The sequence below is a fragment of the Symphalangus syndactylus genome, chromosome 3 (genome assembly GCF_028878055.3).
Source record: "Symphalangus syndactylus isolate Jambi chromosome 3, NHGRI_mSymSyn1-v2.1_pri, whole genome shotgun sequence".
Lineage (NCBI taxonomy): Eukaryota > Metazoa > Chordata > Mammalia > Primates > Hylobatidae > Symphalangus > Symphalangus syndactylus.
Genome location: NC_072425.2, coordinates 113693403 through 113717970, shown reverse-complemented (window position 1 = coordinate 113717970; position 24568 = coordinate 113693403). Strand labels below are relative to the sequence as shown.

Sequence of the window (24568 nt, the reverse complement as noted above, 5' to 3'; positions counted from 1 at the left end):
GCAACAGAATGAGACTCTTGTCTCCAAAAAAAAAAAAAAAAAAAAGCAGGGGAGTCGAGTCAGTAGTTGTATTAATCTGTATTCAGGTTTAGGTGATAGAAACCTAAATCAAACTAGCATTAGCTTAAGAAGATATTTGTTGGCAAGGAGTGTAGCTAAATTTGGGTAAAGCTGACTTCAATGTGCAAATGCTTTCATTAGAAATCTCTCCCCATTTTTTGGTACTTCTTTCCTTTGTTTGGCCTCATATTTAGGTAGACTGCCCAATGTGATTGTTGTACCAACAGTCTCATGTCTTCATAGCTTTCTTCATAGACTCCCAAAGGAAATAGCCAGCTTCTTTGTTTCCAACGGTTCCAGCAAAAGTCCTGGAATAATCCTCATCAGTTGTGATTGGCCTGTGTGATTCATGTCCCCATCCTGGGGAATCAGGTGCTTGGATGAGCTTGGCCTGGGTCACATGCCCAACCTTGGAATCTAGTGGGTAGAATCAGTCTCATTCAAACCACTACAGAGTGGTGCTTGGTTGCCTAAAGAACAGTAAAGTAGCTGTTATTTCAGAACAAGGTGGATTGGTTAATAGGTACTGAAAGTAAATGTCTATTGGAGTATCTCATCTCATCAGAGCTACAGTGAAAGGTTGCCACGAGTCATTTTGAAGATGTTCTCTTTACTCTTCCTTTGAGTCTACTGTTGACAGAATAGTTCTTGTTAATTGCCTCAGTTTTCTTCTCTTCAGCTCCTCATTTGATTCTCCTTGACTTTCCTCAGTCTGGTTTATGTCCTTACCATTCCTTGCAAACTACCCTTTGTAAGGTGGTTAACTGCCCTCTGGCTTCTTCCCTTGATTTCTCTTTGACATGTCTGCTGCAGTTGGCTACCCTCTTCATACGTATTTTGACACTGCCTCTTTCCTCTTAGCAGTATTTTCCTATCTACTGATTCTGAAACTGACCTTAATATTCATCACACTTTTCCCCCTCTGACCATTTTCTTCCCTAATTTAAATAGTTTTATTGACCTATTGTTATATATGTAACTTGCAGCTATACTTTTCTAGCTTTTACCTATTATTCTCATTTGAGAGTTGTGTTTCATTATATGTTAAATTGTTCAAATTGGATGTTATATTGTTATATAAGAGGAAGTCAATCTCATCAAGAATAACTCATCTTGCTTTCCGTCCCTCATCCCCAAGCCCACCAAAAAACACCTTTTGCTAAACTGATTTTTACTAATAGCACCAGGATCTTGCTGTTCACACAAATTCAAGATGAAAATAATTTTGATAATCTTGTCTGTCTCTGAATAAAGAATATTGGGCTCATAATGAGCATATCTCTCAGCACAACTGAGATGCTTTTTTATAGTGTGTGGACATGTTTTATGTGTGTGCATTAACATGCATATATTTATAAAATTGATCTGATTATCTCCACCTGATAATTTGCATTAAATTCCATGGAGGTTTCCCCTCTAACCTAAGATGATTATACAGACTGCAGTTTAACCTTTGTAAATCATCATTAGTGAAATACATATGCTGTAGGCCAAACATGGGAGCTCATGCCTATAATCCCAGCACTTTGGGAGACCAAGGTGGGAGGATTTGATTCCAGCAGTTCAACACCAGCTTGGGCAACATAGTGAGACCCCCATCTCTACAAAAAATAAAAAATTAGCTGGGCCTGGTAATGCATACCTATACTCCCAACTACTTGGGAGGCTGAGGTGGGAGGATCACTTGAGCCTAGGAGGTCCAGGTTGCAGTGAGCCATGGTTGTACCACTGCATTCCCACCCAGGCAACAGAACAAGACCCTGTCTCAAACATAAGAAGAATAAGAAGAAAAATAAGTATATGTACTGTAAAATAAAGCTTATTTTACCCTAAAGCTGTGTTGCCGTTCCATAATTATAATTGTTTGAATATGTTATTTTGTGATTATATTAATTCCATATCCCTCCTATTTTATAAACCTGAAGTCAACTATATTGTCTTCTCTATATTGTAGGCTTTATTGTAAGGCTTTGCAGAGGGTGCACAGGAAGCATGTAAAAACTTTAGTTAATAATAATAATAGTTACTAATTATTGCTGTGAGCCAGATCCTTAGTAAGTACTGTGTAAGTGGTATAAAAATCATTTTTCACAGAATCTGTATGTATGCATGCATTATCTCTACAGGGAAATAAGGCAGTTTAATTAGAAAACAAAGTAACTTTCTTACTATTGCACAGCTAGGAAGTAGTTTGAACTCAGAACCAAAGCCTACATTCTTAAACACTATGTCAATACATATTGCCTCTGTGTAAGTGCAAGAAATGAAAGGTAAAAATTATGTGAACAAATAAAGCATCAGGATAGCATTGGAATTTTATATATTTTCTAACTTTTTTGAGATTATTAGCTTTCCATTAGGAGATGGGTGCTTAGAATTATAGCTCAAAGAGACATCCTTCACTCTTGCTGTTTCCTACTGGCTCCAGTAAAATAGTTGGAAACTGATACTGTTTGTCTTAAATGAAACAATATATTTGATAATATCTGAAAATTCTTTGTAAAATTGTAAAGTACCACACAGTTGTGAGATACGGTTAGCAAATGGGTTTGTCAGTGACCTGTGAGTCTTGTCATGTGTGCTGTTGTTGGCAGATAAACTGCTCAGGCATCTTATACTGACCTCCCTCAAGAGCCTTTCCTGATGTAGTTGTTGCCTGGTTGGTAACAATAAATTGTGTCTATAGGCTCCACTGGGCCGTGATACAGGCTACAGAGCTATAGTGTTAGGGTGACATTTAAGACACCTAATTACTCCTCTGAAACTGGGCCCATATCTTGCGACTTCCCTTCTTTCCCTCCCGAGCTCGCAGTGTCACGTTCAGATCATGAATGATATCTGTGTCTAATGTAAAGTGGTGACAGTCACAAGGAACCGTCTAATGTAACTCTCATCTAAGGAGCATGGGGAAAATGCAGGCAAAAACTTTGTTTTTCAAAATAGATGATGGGAAAATTCACTAACTGCAATTTCTTTCTCTAAATATACCTGGCAAACCTGAAACACCCCTGTAACACACAGCCTATCTTTCCCACATTTCTTAAACTGAGAATTATCACATCAGGACACTCATATGTATAAAAAACACAAAATGGTTATGCGTTCTAATATTCACTAAGTGGCCTAAGTCCTTACCTAAAGAAGTTCATGCCCGTCCCAAATGCTTTCAGGTAGGTTGCCATCCCCATCTGCTTTTCCACCCTGTTCTTACAATTCCAGAACGTCTTCATGTTGCATATATACACTTGCTTTGACTTATAGTAAAAATAGCAATTAATTTATCTAGATTGTTTATCTGTTCCTTTATACACCCTCATGACCCCAAGCCCCACCAGGAGCCCTACTAGGTGCTTCCAAATTTAAACAATTTTTTTCCAAAAAATAAAATACAGCAGTTACTGAACTGTAGGGAATCTTATATCTTATCATCAGGAGGTGAGGTATTTGAAGACTCTATGCTTTATTATCTGTTAAGAATGAACACAAAGTGAAAATAAAATATTGGGTCAAGTTTTAAGTTGACAAAGCATTCAGAAATCTTGTGTGTTCTCATTTTAGCATGCTCCTTTTGATGCAATGATTATGGTGAACATCAGTTATTATGTGGATGAGAAAATTTTTCAGAATGAAGGAAGATGGAAGGTATGTTTGAATAAATATTTCATCTTTTTTCTCCTAATAATTTTATACGTAAAATATTTTTAAGTCTTCCCTATTTTCAGGGTTCAGAGAAGGTACGAGATATACCACTTCCAAAAGAGCTCATTTTCACTGTGGATGAGAAAGTTTTAAATGACATCAACCAAGCTAAAGCCCAGTATCTCAGGGAGGTATATTTTTCACTTTTCTCTTAAATAATAATGATTTTTTCTTTTAACAACCATATGTAAAAATTTGGCGGTCATCCAAGCGTGTCTGCACAAAACATTTTAAAATTATGCCTTTAACACCTTTAATTCTTTATGTCTGGTGATTACTTTAATGCAGGTGATAATTTGGTTCTCTTTGGTGTATTCTCCTTAGGTGATTTTTCACCGTTCTCATTTAATTCTTCTTGTTAGGCATCTGATTTACAGATTGCGGCTTATGCCTTTACATCTTTTGGCAAAAAGCTAACCAAGAACAAGATGCTTCACCCGGATACATTTATTCAGCTTGCACTTCAGCTGGCCTATTACAGACTTCATGGACAGTAAGGACCATTCAGTTTCTATTTTCACAGTCTTGAAGTCCAAGGGTATATCTTTTTCTGTAGCTATTTCATCCTAACTCCTCAGTGTTTTTGCTCACTTTTTTCCCAGCTGGTACTGTGTCCTATTTGTACTTCCATCGATAGAGTATTAGATTTCTGATCTGTGGTGGTTTCACAGTTTTTCCTTGTTACTGTATCACAGTATCCACTTGATAAGTTTTGACGTGTCTATTCTCATCTGAAAGAGGATTGGTCATTCTTTGGCATTCAGATCGCTTGGTTTTCTTGCAACGTCAGTTTTCTGATGGGTTCATGAAAAGTTGTGATGTTATAAATTATCCAGCCTTTACTCATTTTTAGAATAGGAGCGACATTAATGTTGTGACTTAATACATCCTAAGAAGAAGTAGAAGTCCCTCAATGTTGCTTTTTCATTGATAAATAAGTTATAATTGAACATATTTATCAGATACGTGTGATTTTTTTGATACATGCATAAAATGTGTAATGGTCAAATCACGGTAATTGGGATGTCTACTGCTTCAACCATTTATTATGTCTTCATGTGGGGAATGTTCCAAGTCTTCTCTTCTAGGTATTTTGAAATATACAACAAATTATTGTTAACTATATTCAACCTACTGTGCTATCAAACACTAGAAGTTATTCCATCTAACTGTACCATTATACCCATTAGCTAACTTCTGTTCATTCTCCTCTCCCCCCTACTCATCCCAATCTCTATTAACCACCATTTTACTGTCTACCTCCACGAGATCAATTTTTTTTAACTCCCATATATAGGTGAGAACCTGCAATACTTGTCTTTCTATTTCTGGCTTATTTCACTTAACAAAAAGTTATCCAGCCTTACCCATGTTGCTGCAAATGAAGGGATTTCATTTTTTTTTTATTATTTTGGCTGAGTAATATTCCATTGTGTATATATATTACATTTTCTTTTTTTTTTTTTTTCGAGTCAGAGTCTTGCTCTGTCGCCCAGGTTGGAGTGCAGTGGCATGGTCTTTGTTCCCTGCAACCTCCACCTCCTGGGTTCAAACAATTCTCCCTGCCTCAGCCTCCTGAGTAGCTGGGATTACAGGTGCCTGCCACCATGCCTGGCTAATTTTTATAGTTTTAGTAGAGATGGGGTTTCGTCATGTTGGCCAGGCTGGTCTCTAACTCCGGAGCTCGGGTGATCTGCGTGCCTCAGCCTCCCAAAGTGCTGGGATTAGAGGTGTGAGCCACCACGCCCAGCCCACATTTTCTTTATCCATACATCTGCTGGACACTTAGGTTCATTCTATATCTTGACTATTGTAAATAGTGCTGCAATAAACATTGGAGTGCGGGTATCTCTTTGATATATTGATTTCCTTTCTCTTGGATATATACCTAGCAGTGAGATATCAGATTGTAGAGTAGTTCTATTTTTTTAGTTTTGTGAGGCACTTTCAGACTGTTTGCCATAGTGGCTGTACTAATTTACATTTCCACCAACAGTGTATAAGGGTTCCCTTTTCTCCACATCCTTGCTAGCATCTGCTATTGCCTATCTTTTTCATAAAAGTGATTTTTAACTAGGGTGAAGTGATGTCTTATTGTAGTTTTAATTTGCATTTCCCGATGATTAGTGATGTTGAGCATTTTTCATATACTTGTTGGCTGTTTGTATGTCTTCTTTTGAGAAATGTCTATTAAGATCATTTGTCATCGGGTGCATGGCTCACACCTGTAGTTCCAGCAATTTGGGAGGCCGAGGTGGGCAGATCACCTGAGGTCAGGAGTTTGAGACCAGCCTGGCCAACATAATGAAACCCTGTCTCTACTAAAAATACAAAAATTAGCCTGATGTGGGGGCACATGTCTGTAACTCTACCTACTCAGGAGGCTGAGGCACGAGAATCCCTTGAACCTGGGAGGCAGAGGTTGCAGTGAGCTGAGATTGTGCCACTGCGCTCCAGCCTGAGCGACAGAGCAAGACACTGTCTAACAACAACAACAAAAAAGATTATTTGTCCATTTTAAATCAGATAAATTTGTGTGTTGCTATTGAGTTTTTTAAGTTCCTTATATATTCTGATTATTAATTTCTTGGGAGATGGATAGTTTGCAGATATTTTCTCCCATTCTGTGGGTTGCCTCTTCACTTTGCTGATTGTTTCCTCTGCAGTGCAGAAGATTTTTAACTTCATATGATCTCATTTGTCCATTTCTGCTTTGGCTTCCATGCTTGTAGGGTATTACTCAAGAAATATTTGCCCAGTTCAGTGTCTTACAGAACTTCCCCAATGTTTTCTTTTAGTAGTTTTATAGTTTCAGGTCTTATATGTAAGCCTTTAATCCATTTTGATTTGAATTTTGTACACAGTAAGAGATAGTGGTCCAGTTTCATTCTTCTGCATATGGATATCCAGTTTTCACAGAGCCATTTATTGAAGAGCCTATCCTTTCCTTTGCTGAAAAGGAGATGCCTGTAAATACACGGATTTATTTCTTGGTTCTCTGTTCTGTTCCATTGGTCTGTATGTCTGTTTTTATGCCAGTAACATGCTGTTTTGGTTACTATAGTTTTGCAGTATATTTTGAAGTTAGGTAATGTGATGCCTCAAGCTTTTTTTTTTTTTTTTTCCTGAGATTGCATTGGCTATTCTTTTGTGGTTCCATATGAATTTTTGGATTTTTTTTCCTATCTTTGTGAAGAATATCATTGGTATTTTGATAGGAATTGCATTGAATCTGTAGATTGCTTTGGGTAGGATGGACATTTTAACAATATTCTTCTAATTAATGAACATGGGCTGTCTTTCCATTTTTTGGTGTCCTCTCTCTTTCATCAGTGTCTTATAGTTTTCCTTGTAAAGATTTTTTTACTTTTTTGGTTCAGTTGATTCCTAGGTATTTTATATTCTTTGTAGCTATTGTAAATGGGATTGCTTTCTTCATTTGTTTTTCAGATTGTTTGCTTTTGGCATATAGAAATGCTACTGATTTTAATATGTTGATTTTATATCTTGCAACTTTACTGAATTTGTTTATCACTCTAATGGCTGTTTGTTGGTATCTTAAGTATTAGATCATGTCATCTGCAGACAGGACAATTTGACTTTTTCCTTTGCAATTTGAGTGCTCTTTATTTCATTCTCTTTCCTAATTGCTTTGGCTAGGACTTCCAATACTATGTTGCATAAAAGTGGTGAAAGTAGGCATCTTTGTCATGTTCTAGATCTTAGAGGAAAGTCTTGCAGTTTTTCCATATTCAGTATGATGTTAGCTCTGGATTTGTCATATGTGGCTTTTATTGTTTTGATGTATATTTCTTCTTTACTGAGTTTGTTGAAAATTTTTATCATGAAGGTATGTTTAATTTTATCAAATGCTTTTCAGCATCTATTAAAATGATTACATGGTTTTTGTCCTTTATTCTGTTGATGTGATGTATCATGCTTATTAATTTGCATATGTTGAACCATCTGAAACCCACTTAATCATGGTGAGTGATCTTTTTAATGTGCCATTGAGTTCAGTTTGCTAGTATTTTGTTGAGGATTTCTGCATCTGTGTTCATCTGGGATACTGCTCTGTAGTTTACTTCTTTAGTTGTGTCCTTTTCTGGTTTTGGTATTAGGATAATGCTGTCTTCATAGAATGAGATTGAAAATATTCTGCCCTCTTCAATTTTTTGGAATAGTTTGAGTATAATTGGTATTAGTTCTTTTTTTAAAGGTTTATTAGAATTCAGCAGTGAAGCCAGCAGGTCCTAAGCTTTTTCTTAATGGGAGACTTTTTATTGCTTCAATCATATTACTTGTTATTGGTCTGTTTAGGTTTTCTATGTCTTTATGTTTCAATCTCAGGTTGTATGTGTCCAGGAATTTATCCATTCCTTCTAGGTTTTCCAATTTGTTGGCATATAGTTACTCATAATAGTGTCTAATGATCCTTTATATTTCTGTGGTATTGGTTACCATATCTCCTTTCATCTCTGAATTTATTTATTTGAGTCTTTTCTTTTTTCCTTATTCTACCTACAGGTTTGTCAATATTGTTTATCTTGTCAAAAAATTAACTTTTGGAGCTCTTGTAAAAGTTCAGAATGCTTACTGTTGTGGACTGGGAGTGTCTACAACGAAAGGATACTCTGGCTGCGTGGGAAGGCTGGCTAGGGCTTCATAACCTCATGGACTCATGGAGCATGCTCCCTACACCATAATATTGCTGAACAACCTCTTCAATTTAGTGTCTTTTTTGGCTGAGATGAAGAGTGATCACTGAGTTTTGTTCATTGGGGATTGCTAACCCCATCTCTACCCACTGTCTGTGGCTGCCTTTAGGATTTTTTTACCCTATAGGCAAAGATGCTTCCCTTAGGTTGAAGCAGGAATAATTTTTCTGTGAAGGAACCCGTCATGGAGATAAAGGTGTCTGTCTGCCTTGATCTCACTTCTTTCAGTGTAGTATTGTGAGTCCATGGGAGTTTTTCCACATGCAGCCCGGCAGCTTGAGGGTGGGGTGTTGTGGATAGAGTGGTCTGTTTCTCTTAACTTCTGCTTGGAGTTTTTTGCTTCTCTCTGGCCGCTGGGATCATCACAGCCTCCATTTTGGTTTCTGGGATACTCCTGAGGATAATTGGTACTGGATAGTTGTTTTGGTTTTCTGTGGGGAAGACTGAAGCCAGATTGCTTCTACTCTGCCATTGTGGTAACATGACTCCTCTCAATTTTGCTTTTTTATCCAGTCTGAGAATATCTGTCTTTAAATATGTTATTTAGATCATTAAATTCTGTATAATTATCAGTAAATTTGTGTTTAAGTCTACCATCTTGCTCTTTATTTTCTAGTTATCCCATCTGTACTTTTTTCTTTTTCTTTTGAATTTTTAGAGCTTTAAAAAAATTGCTTCATTTTATTTCCAACATCAGCTATACTTTTTTTTTTTTGTACAGTTGACCCTTCAACATCATGGAGGTTAGGAGTCCCCAAGCCCCCAGTGCATTACAAAATCCAAGTGTGTGACCAGAAGTCTTACCAATAACATAAACAATTAACACACATTTTGTATATGTATTATATATTGTATTCTTACAATAAAGTAAACTAGAGAAAGGAAAATTTTGTTAAGAAAATCATAAGGAGGCTGGGCATGGTGGCTCACACCTGTAAACCCAGCACTTTGGGAGGCTGAGGCAGGCAGATCACTTGAGGTCAGGAGTTCGAGACTAGCCTGGCCAACATGGTAAAACCCCATCTCTACGGAAAATACAAAAATTAGCTGGGTATTGTGGTGCATGCCTGTAATTCCAGCTACTCGGGAGGCTGAGACAGGAGAATTGCTTGAACCCAGGAGGTAGAGGTTGCAGTGAGCCAAGATCATGCCACTGCACTCCACCAGCCTGGGCGAGAGAGCAAGATTTTGACTCAAAAAAAAAAAAAAAAAAGAAAAGAAAAAAGAAAAAGAAAACCATAAGAAGGAGAAAATATATTTACTATTAATTAAATGGCTCATCATAAAGGTCTGTAGCCTCATCTTCACCTTGAGTTAGGCAGAGGAGGAGTAGGAAGATGAGGGCTTGGTCTTGCTGTCTCAAGGGTAGCAGAGGTGGAAGAAAATTCCCATTTAAGTGGACCCACAGAGTTTAAACCTTTGTTGTTCACGGATCAACTGTGGTTGCCCTAGGGTTTACAAAATACTTTTTTTAAAATCATAGTCTACACAATCAAATAATATTTTCCATTTTAAGTATGATGTAAGAACCTTAAAATAGAATGCCTCTATTTCCTTCTCCCATTCTTTGTGCTGCTATCATACATTGTACTTCTACATGTGTTATAAATACAATACCCTTTAATATATTTGTTAAGCAGCCAGTTAATTTTTAATAAAATTTGCCTTTTTAAATATTTTTAAGTATATAATACAGTGGCATTAATTACATTCATAATGTTTTACAGACTTCACCACTATTTTCAAAATTTTTTCATCACCACAAACAGAAACTCTGTGCCCCATAAGCAATAACTTTCCGATTCCTCAGTTCCTGGTTACCTCTAATCTCTTTGTCTCTATGAATTTGCCTGATGTAGATATTTCAAATAAGTGGAATCTTACAATTTATCCTTTTGTGTCTGATTTATTTCACTTAGGATAATATTCTCAAGGTTCATCCATGTTGTAGAATCAAAACATCATTCCTATTTATGGCCGAATAACGTTCCATTATTGGATGTATACCACATTTTGTTTATCCATTCATTTGTTGATGGATACTTATGTTGTTTCCACCTTTAGGCTATTGTGAATAATGCTGCTATGATCATTTATATCCAAGTATCTGTTTCAGTCCCCATTTTCAAGTCTTTTGAGGAGTGGAATTGCTGGTTTGTATGATAATTCTTTAACTTTTTGAGGAACTGAGGAACTGCAAACTATTTTCCATGGTAGCTATAACATTGTACATTTCCATGTCCTTGCCAACACTTGTTTTCCCATGAAAAAAAAATAATAACTATCCTAGTCATTTGTGAAGTGGCGTAATTCCTTATGGTTTTGATTTATAATTCTGTAACGACTTATGATGTTGAGTATCTTTTCATGCTTTTTCATTGGTCATTTATTTATCTTCTTTGACAAAATGTCTATTCAAGTCCATCACATGTTTGTTAATTGGGTTGTTTCTCTTTTTGTTTTAGAATTGTAGAAGTTCTTTATATTTTCTAGATATGAAACCTTTATCGCATATATGACTTGCAAATATTTTCTCCCATTGTGCGGGTTCTTTTTTTGCTGTTATAATAGTATCCTTTGATGTATAAAGTTTTAAGTTTTTATGATGTTCATCTATTTTTTTCTTTTGTTGCTTGTGCTTTTGGTGTCATATATAAGAAGTCATTGCCAAATTCAGTGTCATGAAGGCTTTTCCCTGTGTTTTCCTCTAAGATTTTTATAATTTTAGCTATTACTTTAGGTCTTTGACCCATTTTTGAGTTAATTTTTGTATATGGTGTAAGGTAAGGATCTGTATTGGAGTTCTTCAGAAAAGCAGAACCAATAGGCTTTTACACATATTGAATTTTACACTTGATAGACTACAGTATCATGCAAATACAACTTTTGTATATACTGGGAAACCAAAAACTTTGTGTTACTCACTTTATTGCAATATTCAGTTTATTGCGGTGGTCTGGAACTGAGCCTGCCATATCTGTGAGGTATGCCTGTAGATGGACCATGTTTTTTCAGGTTTTTTCAGTCCAGTCTACCAATCTCTTTCTTTGATTGCAGAGTTACATTTGAAATTGTTTACATTTGAAATAATTACTGATAAGGAAGAACTTACTGCTACCCTTTAGTTATATGTTTCATTTAGGTCTTGTATGGTTTTTGTTCCTTAATTACTCTATTACTACTCTTTCTATTGAATTTGTTAGTATGCCATTTTTATTTCTTTATTAGTTTTCTTCAGTGGGGTCAGGCTTGCCTATCCTTGTAGTCCTGTATTGATGTCTATGCATTTAAAGAAGTCACTTCCAGTTTTTATAGACTTGTTTCAGCAGGTAAGGACTCTCTCCTGCCTGGTCCCTGAGTGGACAGGACTGCCTCCAGAACTACAGTTGACTGGGGCTGCAGCCAGGTCATGGGACTGCTTATGTATTAGACGGCCAGCAGGCTATTATGAGAGTGCAGGTTGGCATGGCTCCTACCTGATCCCTGGACAGATGGGACTGTCTCTAGGACCACCATTGAGTAGGACTGGAGCTGGGTTAAAGGGCTGCTTCTGTGTCCACAGTCAAATGCACAGTTTTGGTGGGTCTATTACTGGGGAGCAGGTGGGTGTGATACCTTCCAGGTCCCTAGACAGATGGGACTTCCTCCAAGATTACCCAGACAAGCAGGCCTGGAGCCAAGACTCCAAGGTACCTCACTTCAAAGAGCTGCTCTTCTCTCCAGATCTTGGCCCCCATATCCTGTCTGCTTTAACAGTTGCCCAAAGTAATTTATAGATTCAATGCTATCTCGATCAAGCTACCACTGACTTTCTTCACAGAATTAAAAAAAAAAAAAACTACTTTAAATTTCATACAGAACCAAAAAAGAGCCTGTATAGCCAAAACAATCCTAAGCAAAAAGAAAAAAGCTGGAGGCATCATGGTACCTGACTTCAGACTATACTACAAGGCTACAGTAACCAAAACAGCATGGTACTGGTACCAACACAGATATATAGACCAATGGAACAGAACAGAGGCCTCAGAAATAATGCCACACACCTACAACCATCTGATCTGTAACAAACCTGAGAAAAACAAGCAATGGGGAAAGGATTCCCTATTTAATAAATGGTGTTGGGAAAACTGGTTAGCCATACGCAGAAAACTGAAACTGGACCCCTTCCTTACACCATATACAAAAATTAACTCAAGGTGGATTAAAGACTTAAATGTAAGACCTAAACCTATAAAAACTCTAGAAGAAAACCTAGGCAATACCATTCAGGACATAGGCATGGGCAAAGACTTCATGACTAAAACACCAAAATCAATGGCAACAAAAGCCAAAATTGACAAATGGGACCTAATTAAACGAAAGAGCTTCTGCACAGCAAATGAAACTATCATCAAAGTGAACAGGCAACCTATAGAATGGGAGAAAATTTTAGCAATCTAACCACGTGACAAAGGGCTAATATCCAGAATCTACAAGGAACTTAAACAAATTTACAAGAAAAAAAAAACCCATCAAAAAGTGGGCAAAAGATATGAACAGACACTTCTCAAAAGAAGACATTTATGTGGCCAACAAACATGAGAAAAAAAGCTCATCATCATTGGTCATTAGAGAAATGCAAATCAAAATCACAATGAGATACCATCTCATGCCAGTTAGAATGGCGATCATTAAAAAGTCAGGAAACAACAGGTGCTGGAGAGGATGTGGAGAAATAGGAACACTTTTACACTGTTGGTGGGAGTGTAAATTAGTTCAACCATTGCGGAAGACAGTGTGGCAATTCCCCAAGGATCTAGAACCAGAAATACCATTTGACCCAGCAATCCCATTACTAGGTATATACCCAAAGGATTATAAATCATTCTACTATAAAGATACATGCACACGTATGTTTACTGCAGCACTGTTCACAATAGCAAAGACTTGGAACCAACCCAAGTGCCCATCAGTGATAGACTAGATAAAGAAAATATGGCACATATACACCATGGAATACTATGCAGCCATAAAAGAGGATGAGTTCATGTCCTTTGCAGAGACATGGATGAAACTGGATACCATCATTCTCAACAAACTAACACAGGAACAGAAAACCAAACACCACATGTTCTCACTCATAAGTGGGAGTCGAACAATGAGAATACATGGACACAGGAAGGGGAACATCACACATGGGGGGCTGTCATGGGGTGGGGGGTTAGGGGAGGGATAGCATTAGGAGAAATGCCTAATGTAGATGACGGGTTGAGGGGTGCAGCAAACCACCATGGCACATGTATACCTATGTAATAAACCTGCATGTTTTGCACATGTATCCCAGAACTTAAAAGTATAACTAAAAAAAAATTCTGCAAAGCCTTCAAATAGATGTTTTTAAAATCCAGTTTTTGTTGTTGTTCCCAGCATTAAGACTGGCTTGCTACAAGCTAGCTCATCATAGCTGGCAGTGGAAATTTCACGTAGTATTTTTTTTATACAGAAGATATGTTCAGATCAGGTTCCAAATAAATTTTACACATTGCATTTGATTGATACGCTTCTTAAGTCTTTTTTAAATATGGGAATCTTTTTCCTAACTTTCTCTTATTGTATTTGATTTGGTGAAGAAACTGGGTCATTTATCCTGTAGAGTTTTCTGAATTTTCCTGATTGTATTCCCATGGTGATATTTAACATGTTGCTCAGTCTCCTGTATGTCTTATAAACTGGTAGTTAGAGCTAGAGGATTGATAGTAAGCATCAGTTCTTATTTTGGTTATGTTTTACAATAATAAATCAAATAGTTAATGCTCTTTGCTTTCTACTCCATCTTTTAAGATTGAGAGCGTGTTTAATTGTCAGCCAGCATCTATTATAAAAAGTTTACTCCCTGAATTTTTTACGTAACGTTTTAGTAGTCATTGAAGACATTGCTAAGATTCATTATTTCATTTGAGGTTACAGTGGTAATATTTTATTTCTCATTTTTACTACTTTTATTTTTAATTTGTTTGCCTGAAAGAATGTTATTTGAGTGCCATTTAAAAATATTATTCACACTTTCTCCTTCACACTTTGAAGGGATACCATTTCACTCCAGAGAGACAGAAACACTGAACAGAAGAGCTTGAAAACTGAGCCCTCCTAGTACCCACATTCAGAGACTTTTCACTCTCACTTCATTTGATCTCTTTGACTCCAAATTCTAACCAACAAGAAAGTAAGAGAGTTTTATACCTAAAATGGCTATATCATTCTCCAACCCAGGAAAACAGATATCACTCTGGGGAACTTCTTAAATTATACTTCTACTTTATTCTAGTCCTTCATGTTCTATATGGAGGCACTAAAGGTCAAGGACTCTGTATTACCTATTTCTGTGTAATAAATTACCCCAGAATGTAGTGGCTTAAAACACATACATTTTTTATATCACATATTTTGTGGGTCAGTAATTTTATATCACAATTTTGTGGGTCATTTTTTGTGATGCAGCTTAGTTGAGTACCTCTGACTTAAGGTTTTTAATGAGGTTGTAGTCAGTATCAGCCAAGACTGTTTTCTCCTGCTCTCCTGAGGGTAGGTCCACTTCTCAGCTCACCCATGGGAACTAGTAGGATTCAGTTCCTCCCTAGCTGTTGTCCAGAGGGCCGTCCTCAGTTTTCTGCCACTAGGGCCTCTCCATCGGGCAGCCCTCAGCATGGCAGCTGGCTTTCTTCATGTGAGAAATAAGAGAACAAGAGAGAGCTCTCTTTGTAACCTAATTTCAGATGTGATATCCCATCACTTGTGCTGTACTCTTCCCATTAGATGCAAGTCACTGTCTAGCCTGTGCTCAAAAGTGAGGGGTTACAGCACGGCATAAATAGCAGGAGGCAGGAATCACGGGGGCCATCTTAGAGACTGTAATATATATGACCCGACAGCAGCCACGCCTTTGAAACAGCCCACATTATCAGAGTACTTTTTGCTCTTTGGTATTGAAAATAGGCTCTTTTTTATTGAAAGTCTCCAACCTATCTGTGTTAAAGGGCTTAGTCTCTGAACAAAGCTAGCTTTATTAGGCAACTATATCTGTAATGATATTAGAGCATTTTCTTTCTTATGATACACTCTTTTAATTTTTTCTTGTAGCCCTGGTTGTTGCTATGAAACAGCTATGACAAGATATTTTTATCATGGCCGTACAGAGACTATGCGATCATGCACAGTTGAAGCAGTCAGGTGGTGCCAGTCCATGCAGGATCCTTCTGTCAGTGTGAGTATTGGAAAAGAAAAAAACTCGCAAGATTTGTTTAATTGTTCTAAAGGAACCATGGTCTTTGAGTAACTAACTTCTTTGCTTGAGTTTTCCTGGATCATTAAAATACTTTGAGACATCTTTTCTGAGGTTTTTAAAGCATTTGTTCATTCACCAGTGAAGTGTGTACTTGGAAAGACTAAGAAACAGGGAAGGCGGGAAAAGGACCCCATTTATGTTATTTTCTAGGCAAAGGGTCTTCAGTACTTTAGGTATTTAAGGACTTCTAATCTACCTTTAGAACAACACCAATAAAGTGCAGAAGTCCCAAGGTGCCATTAAAAGGAAGGTTTTCTTGATGTGGTTGAATGTTTTTGAAATCACAGATTCTTGTTTCATATACTGGAATCAGGACAGTTGTATGCTTTGTTTCATACTCCTTTTTTGAAGCATTTAGACAACAGCAAATTTCCTTCTCACTGTTATTTTAGTACTATATTTATTTCTTTAGTTTTGCTAGATGTGGTTATATATGAGTGCCTGCATCTTAATTTTATAAAACTGCTTTATTGTCATTTGTTTAGTTATGCTTTCATTTTTGAAATCTCGGTTGCTTCTATCTTTATACTTGTTAATGTCACTTCAGTGCTGCCCACAAGTTCATAGTTTCCTATTCCAGGAAAGAAATAAGAAGCAGGACACACAGGGAAGAATAGGCGATAGAATAACTGAGGGAAAGATATAGGAGTATGTGTTATAGATCTTCCTAGAATCTTCTTTCCTCTCCCAAATTACCCCAGTCCTAATTACAATGAGCTTAGGATTTTTTTCTAGTTGGGTTTTGCACAGTGTGTTATTGAAATGTCTCTCAATTTTTAATATAGCTTCATGAGCGGCAGCAAAAGATGTTACAAGCTTTTGCAAAGCATAATAAAATGATGAAAGATTGTTCAGCTGGAAAAGGTACTTATGTTAAAATTTTTCTGACTTAAAAATCTCTCATGGTGAAAATTTTTTTTCTAACTTCAGATTTGGGGTTTCTTTGCAGGATTTGATCGTCACCTTTTAGGTCTCTTACTCATAGCAAAAGAGGAAGGTCTTCCTGTTCCAGAACTCTTTACGGACCCACTTTTTTCCAAAAGGTAATATAGTGTAGTGTTTTACAACTTCATCAATTGGCTTCTTTTTTTTTGTATGTTAAATGCTTTTTAGAAACAATACAAGCATCTGTAGGCCTAGTAAAATGTTCTTTTATTGTGCCACACAGCGGAGGAGGTGGAAATTTTGTTCTCTCAACAAGTTTGGTTGGCTATTTACGAGTCCAGGGTGTGGTAGTTCCCATGGTACACAATGGTTATGGATTTTTCTACCACATCAGAGATGACAGGTGAGGCTTCTCTTTTTTATTCTTACTGTGCTATAGAGTAAGAAAGGTATCACTTTTGTTATTTAAATGCCTTCCCTACACTGTGATTCTTATATTGCCATCTGTCACTTGCTACTTAAGTAACTATTTTTTCCACTTAGGCATTTAATGTATATTCATGTTTCTCTGTCCTGCTTTTGAGACACTTGTCAGACCGGTCCCTTAGGTGTCTTTATGCAGAACACTGTTTCAAGTCGATTCGGCAATCATATCATCCTCAAAATCAGTACACCCATGAACATATTTGGTTTGTACAAGGTATTTTATAGTAAGCTCAGATAAAATGTTTAAATATATGGTGGTTCATGTAGTCATAGACAATATTAATAAGATAGAGAAAAGAGATTGGGTAAATTATACTTTCTAAAACATATTTTACCAATTCAGATGCAGTTCATTTGGGCTGTGTGGAGTTTGACTTTCATTTATGGAAAGAATGAGAAAGAAAAGATCAAAACCTGGTATAAAAAAGAGTGGCAGAGAACAAGATAAAATGAAAGTGGTAGCAAGGCTTGTAAGGTCCTTATTTACAGTCTGGCAGTCTCTTTACAGGGGCCCTTCAAAGCATAGTTGGCTTTGTAAAAATTGTGTGACTACATTTAGCACTGTGAATAAGAAGAGGGCAGGCTTGGAGGCACTTCAGATAGAATGTGAAAAATTGGAATGGTAATATGCATGACATATTTCAGTTTCTAATACAATTGACCCTCGAACAACATGGGTTTGAACTGCATGGGTACACTTATGCAGATTTTAAATAAATGAGAAAACTTTTTGGAGATTGAGACAATTTGAAAAAAACTCAAAACTGTGTAGCTTAGAAATATTCAAAAAGTAAAGTATTCATGAATGCATAAAATATATACAGATACTAGTCTATTTCATCATTTACTACCATAAAATATACACAAATCTACTATAAAAAGTTGAAATTTATCAAAACGTATGAACATAAGCCCTTACAGACTTTATATGGTGCCATTTGGAGTCAAGAGAAATGTAAACAAATGTAAAGATGCAGTTTTCAATCATAATTGCATTAAATTAACTGTGGTACATACTGTACTACTATAATAATTTTGTAGCCACCTCATGTTGCTACTGTGGTGAGCTAAAGAGTTGCAAGTATCTCCTTAAGATGTCATATAATGCTAATCATCTCTGCATAAGCAGTTTGTCTCTTTGTGGTTCTATTCTGATGTATTTTTCATTGTGGGTAGTACAGTATTGTAAACATTGAATAATACCATGGGACCCATATGTAGGGCTTCTAGTGATACTGGAAGTGCTCCCAAGAAGCAGACAAAAGTCATGACATTACAAGAAAGAGTTGATTTGCTTGATAAGTATCATAGATTGAGATCTGTAGCTGCATTTGCCCATCCTTTCAACATAAATAAATCTAGTATAAGTACTATTTTTAAAAAAGGAAATTTGTGAAGCTATTGCTGCAGCTACACTGGCAGGCATTAAAACTTTGCCCTTTTTGCAAAATGCCTTTTAATCTCCAATTAAAAATGCAGCTTTTTTGTGGGTACAGGATTGCTATAAAAAGGCATACCTATAGACTACTATGATTCTAGAAAAAGCGAAGTTATTATATGACAACTTTAAAGGAAGGTGAAGGATCTAAAGCTGGAGAATTTAATGCCAGCAAAGGATAATTTGATAATTTTAGAAAGAGGTTTGGCTTTAAAAATGTCAGGATAACAGGAGAAGTAGAGGCAGCAGACAAGTTCCCAGACACCATCGAGAAAATCACTGAGGACAAAGGATAGCTGCCTGAGCAGGTTTTTAATGCAGACAAATGTGCCCTATTCTGAAAAAAAAAAAAATGCCACAAAGGACATTTGTTAGTAAGGAAGAGAAGTGTATTAGTCAGGGTTCTCTACAGGGATAGAACTAATAGGATATATAAGAAATATATAAGAAGCATTAACTCACATGATCACAAGGTCCACAATAGGCCAGCTGCAAGCTGAGGAGCAAGGAAGCCAGTTTGAGTCCCACAGCTGCAGAAGAGTCCGATGTTCAAGGCCAGGAAGCATCTAGCACAGGAGAAAGATGTAGGCTGGGAGGCTAAGCCAGTCTGGTCTTTTCACGTTTTTCTGCCTGCTTTATATTCTGGCTGCACTGGCAGCTGATTAGATGGTGCCCTCCCAGATTAACGGTGGGTCTGACTTTCCCAGTCCACTGACTCAAATGTTAATCTCCTTTGGCAACACTGTCTCAGACACACCCAGGATCAATACTTTGCATCCTTCAATCAAATCAAGTTGACACTCAGTATTAACCATCGCAAGAAGCAAGCATCAGGCTTTAAGGCAGAAAGGGATAGGCCAACACTACTGTTTTGTGCAAATGCAGTAGGGTTTATGATCAGGACTGCCTTTCTATAAAGCTGTTAACTTTGAGCCTTGAAGGGAAAAGATAAACATCAGCTGCTAGTTTACAAGAATGCCTGGACAATGATAACCTTTTTTTCTGGATCGGTTTATTTGATGCTTTGTCATTGAAGTCAGGAAGTACCTAGCCAGTAAGGGACTGCCTTTTAAAGTTGTTTTGATTTTCGACAGTGACCCTGGCCACCCAGAACCCCATGATTTAAACACCCAAGGTGTCAAAATGGTCTACTTGCCCCCAGACATGTCTCTAATTCAGGCTCTAGATCGGGGGTCATAAGGACCTTTAAGGCTCATTACATGCAGGACTCAATAGAAAGGATTGTCACCAAGGATTGTCTTTTACCCCAATGGAAGAGAACATCATGAAAGTCTGGAAGGATTACACCATTGAAGATGCCATTGTCGTTATAGAAGAAGTCATGAAAGCAGTCAAGCCCAAAACAAAAAATTTCTACTAGAGAAAACTATGTCCAGATGTACATGATTTCACAGGATTTACGACAGAGCCGGTCTAGGAAATCATGAAAGAGATTGTCGATATGGCAAAAAAAAAAAAGCGGAGGGTGAAGGATTTCAAGGTATGGATGTTGGGACAGTTTCAGTGGCTTATGCCTGTATTTCCAGCAGTTTGGAAGGCCAAGGTGGGAAGATTGCTTGAGGCCAGGAGTTTGAGACCATCCTGAGCAATACAGTAAGACCTCATCTCTATTAAAAAATTTAAAAAATCAAGCACTAATAGTCACCACACCAGAGGAATTAACGGAAGGTGGCTTGAAGGAGATGAGTGCTTCTGAACCAGAGCCAAATGACAAGGAGGAAGACACAGTAGAAGCAGTGCCAGAACTGATGTTAATCTCACAGAAGCGTTCTGATTATTCAAGACTGTTTTTGATGGCTTTTATGACATGCACTGGACCCTTCTATGATAGGAACATTGAAACTAAAGCAAGTGGGGCAAGGGTTGGTACAGTATAGAAACATTTTTAGAGAAATGAAAAGCAAAAAGATAGAAACTACAATGATTTACATAAAGTTACACTGAGTGTGCCAGCCTCCCCTGCCTCTCCTTTCATCTCTTCTACCCCAAGACTAGACCACTGCATTTTAAATGTATTACATGCTGATTGTAAAAAAAAAAAAAAAAATTGTTAAATATAAAAACTACATCAGAACAAAGTTATCTACATTTCCATTACATGGCATAAGACTATAATTATATGATGCTCCCAACCTATAATGTATGTAGATTGTATATTTACACTGTAAATATTTGTGTCCTTTTTTGTGAATTTCATTCTTGCTTATTATTTCAAGCAGTTTCCAATGCCATTAAGTATGCTTTGAAATATTTTGATGGTTGTATAATTTCCAGTCTTTGGATTCCTATGATTTATCTAACTGCTTGTCTACTATTTTGTTTTTCCATCATTACAAGTAATGTATAAGGTTATAAAGGTATCCTTTCTCATTTCATCACACCATTGCTAACTCTAGTTATTCTAAAAATTCTGTAGGCTAGACATGGTGGCTCACACCTGTAATCCCAGCGCTTTGGGAGGCCAAGGTGGGTAGACTACTTGAGGCCAGGATTTCAAGACCAGTCTGGCCAACATGGTGAAACCCCATTTCTACTAAAAATACAAAAATTAGCTGGTGTGGTGGCACACACCTGTAGTCTGAGTTACTTGGGAAACTGAGGCACGAGAATTGCTTCACACTGGGAGACGGAGGTTGCAGTGAGCTGAGATCATGCCACTGCACTCCAGTCTGGGCAACAGAGCGAGACTCTTACTCAAAAAAAAAAAAAAAAGTCTTTACCCATTTGATAGGCAAAAAATAACATAAATTACTTGTTTACCTATGAAGTAAAACATGTTTTCATTGTTTTTGGCATTGTGTTTCTTTCATGAATTGTCTGTTCATGTAGGAAAGGCTGTTCTTTAGAAAGATAACTGAAATTTTTTTTAAAAATTGACACTTGAATAAGAATGGTTAATCTGTGGAGAGAAACTTGTTTAGATGCTGCTAAATATCTGGGAATTCCATGCCCAGTGTAGCTGGAGAATGATTCGTGATCATGAATCACTAGGTGAAAACAAGGCAGAACTTCCTAAAGGTTTCTGTATTACTTTTCTGCAAATATAATCCACTCAGACATTGGTTTCATCATTATATACTGGGCTAGAGCATGTTCTTATTTTTATTTCTTTTTGTTAAACTTAAAGCACATGTTGAAGACATAATTTACTCTTTTTTTTAAGTGATGTGAAACTTGCATGGTTTTCCAGAAGCATTACATTGCACATTTTAATTTTGAGCCTAATTCATATTTCGCTATAGAAACTTCTCTCTGTAAAGTGGAAGACTAGCTCTAAGTCAGGCTTCTCTCCTATTTATTTCAGCTTCCCAGGGCCACTTTTCTCAGTTGCCAGATCCAGGATTTCTTATTAGGAGTATCTCGAGAAAGATGGTGGAAGGCACGACTTGATCCCAAGAGTTTCTCTTTTTGACTCCTAGAAATAGCCTTTCTCACCTATTATCATTCTCTCCCTTTTTTTTTTTTTCAAACTTTCTTCAAGTACTATACTCTTTAAAAACAGTATAAATTTCATTAAAAACTGTAGCATGAATTCATATTCCAACTCATTCCAGTAGCAGTTTAGGAAGGACTTTTCTAGGAAGGAGGTTTTTTGTTCTGTTTTAAACATAGTAAGACCTAGCTTCAGAGCACTCTAGGGCTCTAGCTAATTTGTTCCCCTTTGTCCCTAGGCTCTAGTCATCTAATGAATGAGGTGTCCCTTAGCATTATCTACAGATACGGCTTTACCTTCAATTGTGTCAGGTTACATTTACCTAATGTCAGCAAGATTTCACATTTCATGTATGAATATCCAGATGAAATAAAGTCCTGGTTGTATTCACCGTCACTATTTGGAGCCTTTTGTGTAATCATTAATCATTATTTATGCTTCACAGGTTTGTTGTGGCCTGTTCAGCCTGGAAATCCTGTCCCGAGACTGATGCGGAAAAGCTAGTTCAGCTGACTTTTTGTGCTTTTCATGATATGATACAGCTGATGAACACTACTCATCTTTAGAGATGAATCATCTATTAAGCACTTACCAAAACATATCATTAAACTGAGTGCTGGGAGTGAGTTGGTAATATGAGATGGGAAGGAATGTTGACTTGCTAACATTCCTTTAACAAGTTAAGAAAACTTGTTAAATGCAGAAATTAGTAGAATCATGCTCTCTAAATGTATTCTGCCATAGAAGGTAGAAATATTTTTAAGCTCCTCTGATGCAGCAGCAATGCAAATTATGACATAGTGAATATAGAACTATGCAGTATTTAAGCCTCAACAATCCAAATCTACAAATTTTAACAATGCAAGTCTTACTCTAATTTTTAAGTATTTTTGTTGGTACTTACATGGGTTATAAATCCTCTCTCTGGACATCAATGTAGAGTCCATCTTTCAAGCACTTTAATTTTTTTAGCTGCCAAAGGGTATGAATTACATTATTGTATGCTAATTTCCCTGAAATCAATGACTTCTATGTTCACCGCAGAGATACAAGCCTGTTATGTTTGATGGGAAAGACCGCTACAATTTAATGGTGATCTAAAATAACTTTTTTGGGCTGGGTGCAGTGGCTCATGCCTATAATCTTAGGACTTTGGGAGGCCAAGGTAGGAGGATTGCTTGAAGCTAGGAGTTTGAGACCAGCCTGGGCAACAGGGTAAGGTCCTGTCTCTATGAGATCAAAAAATTAGCCGGGTGTGGTGGTGCATGTGTGCCTGTAGTCCAAGCTACTTGAAGGCTGAGACAGGAGGATCGGTTGAGCCCAGGAGGTTGTGGCTGCAGTGAGCTGTGATGGTGCCCTTATGCTATAGCCTGGGCAACAGAGTGAGACCCTGTCTCAAAAAAAAAAAAAGAGAAAAATAACTCTTTTGAACAAACAGACAAATTAGGTAGTAGTATGGAGATGTATACCCTCTATCACACACACATAAAACCGTAACAAAATTCATTGTGGTGTATTATAATTAGTTTTGTGAATAGAAAAATAAAGCACTTATATTTAAATTTGTTACAGTGATTTTTAAAGGATTAATGTTGAATCAGATTGTCAGAATTTTTTCCTCCTCGCTGTTCAGTTTTGTAGTTTTTACTCTCAAAAAATGAAATTCTCAAAATTATATAGCTTTTTATGTTTGAATAAATGATTCATTCCTGTTGGCTTTTCTTGTGCTTTTTGACCTCAGTTATATATTGCTGTGTAATTAACCATCCAAAACTTAGTGTCTTGAATCCGTTTATTGTTTCTCATTACTTTGTCAGTTGATTGATAACAGCTAGACAGTTCTTCTGCTCATCTTGCCTGTGTTTATTTGTACAGCTATAATCATCAGGCAGCCAGGACTGAGGCTGGAAAGTTTAAGATCACATCACCAACTATCTGTAAATTTGGTGGCTGTGACCGTCTCTCCTGACGTGGTCTCTGATCATCCAGTATTCAGAACTGAGCTTTCTTACTTGGTAGTGAGAGTGTTCTGAGAGGTGAAGGTTCCTTGACGCCTAGGCCGTGAAGTCACATGCCATCACTTGGCTGCATTTTGTTGATTAAACCAAGTCACAAGGGAAGTCCAGATTCAAGGACTGGGGAAAAAGTAATATCTTGATAAGAGAAAGTCACTTTGTAAAAGAGTGGGCACAGAGGACATGATTATGGGTACTATAGCAATCTGCCAGACATTTTAATATATGTAACGATTACATCATACTCAGGGTACTGATTCTGTGCATCCCTTTTAAAAAACATGTACGCTCTGAATTTGATAAGACTGGTTTATTACTAACAGTTAAGCCCTTTGCACTGTGCCAGCCTTTGTCCTGAAAAGCACCAGTACCATTTCTCTGTGAAAACATTCAGAGTTGGCTTCTGTGGCATTTGATACATTTCTTCACGGTTGATATAGAAAAGGAAGATGAGATCTGAACTAAGAACCTTTTCCCCTCACTCTAGTGCAG

The 24568-nt window shown here is 37.1% G+C and overlaps 1 protein-coding gene across 13 annotated transcripts in view; it reads left to right on the top strand.

Moving 5' to 3' along the window:
• CROT (carnitine O-octanoyltransferase) overlaps window positions 1-23776 on the top strand; it is a 56987-nt gene extending 33211 nt beyond the window's left edge. For 5 of the 13 annotated variants that reach the window (XM_055272845.2, XM_055272844.2, XM_063636432.1 and 2 more), the window contains 8 exons: window positions 3619-3702; window positions 3783-3890; window positions 4122-4252; window positions 15594-15717; window positions 16584-16662; window positions 16748-16841; window positions 16967-17086; window positions 22507-23776. In XM_055272845.2, the coding sequence (XP_055128820.1) occupies window positions 3619-3702; window positions 3783-3890; window positions 4122-4252; window positions 15594-15717; window positions 16584-16662; window positions 16748-16841; window positions 16967-17086; window positions 22507-22627 (861 nt within the window). In that variant the 3' untranslated portion in view covers window positions 22628-23776. The other 8 variants (XM_063636429.1, XM_063636430.1, XM_063636431.1 and 5 more) reach the window with 4 other exon arrangements.
• Window positions 23777-24568: the final 792 nt, after the last annotated feature.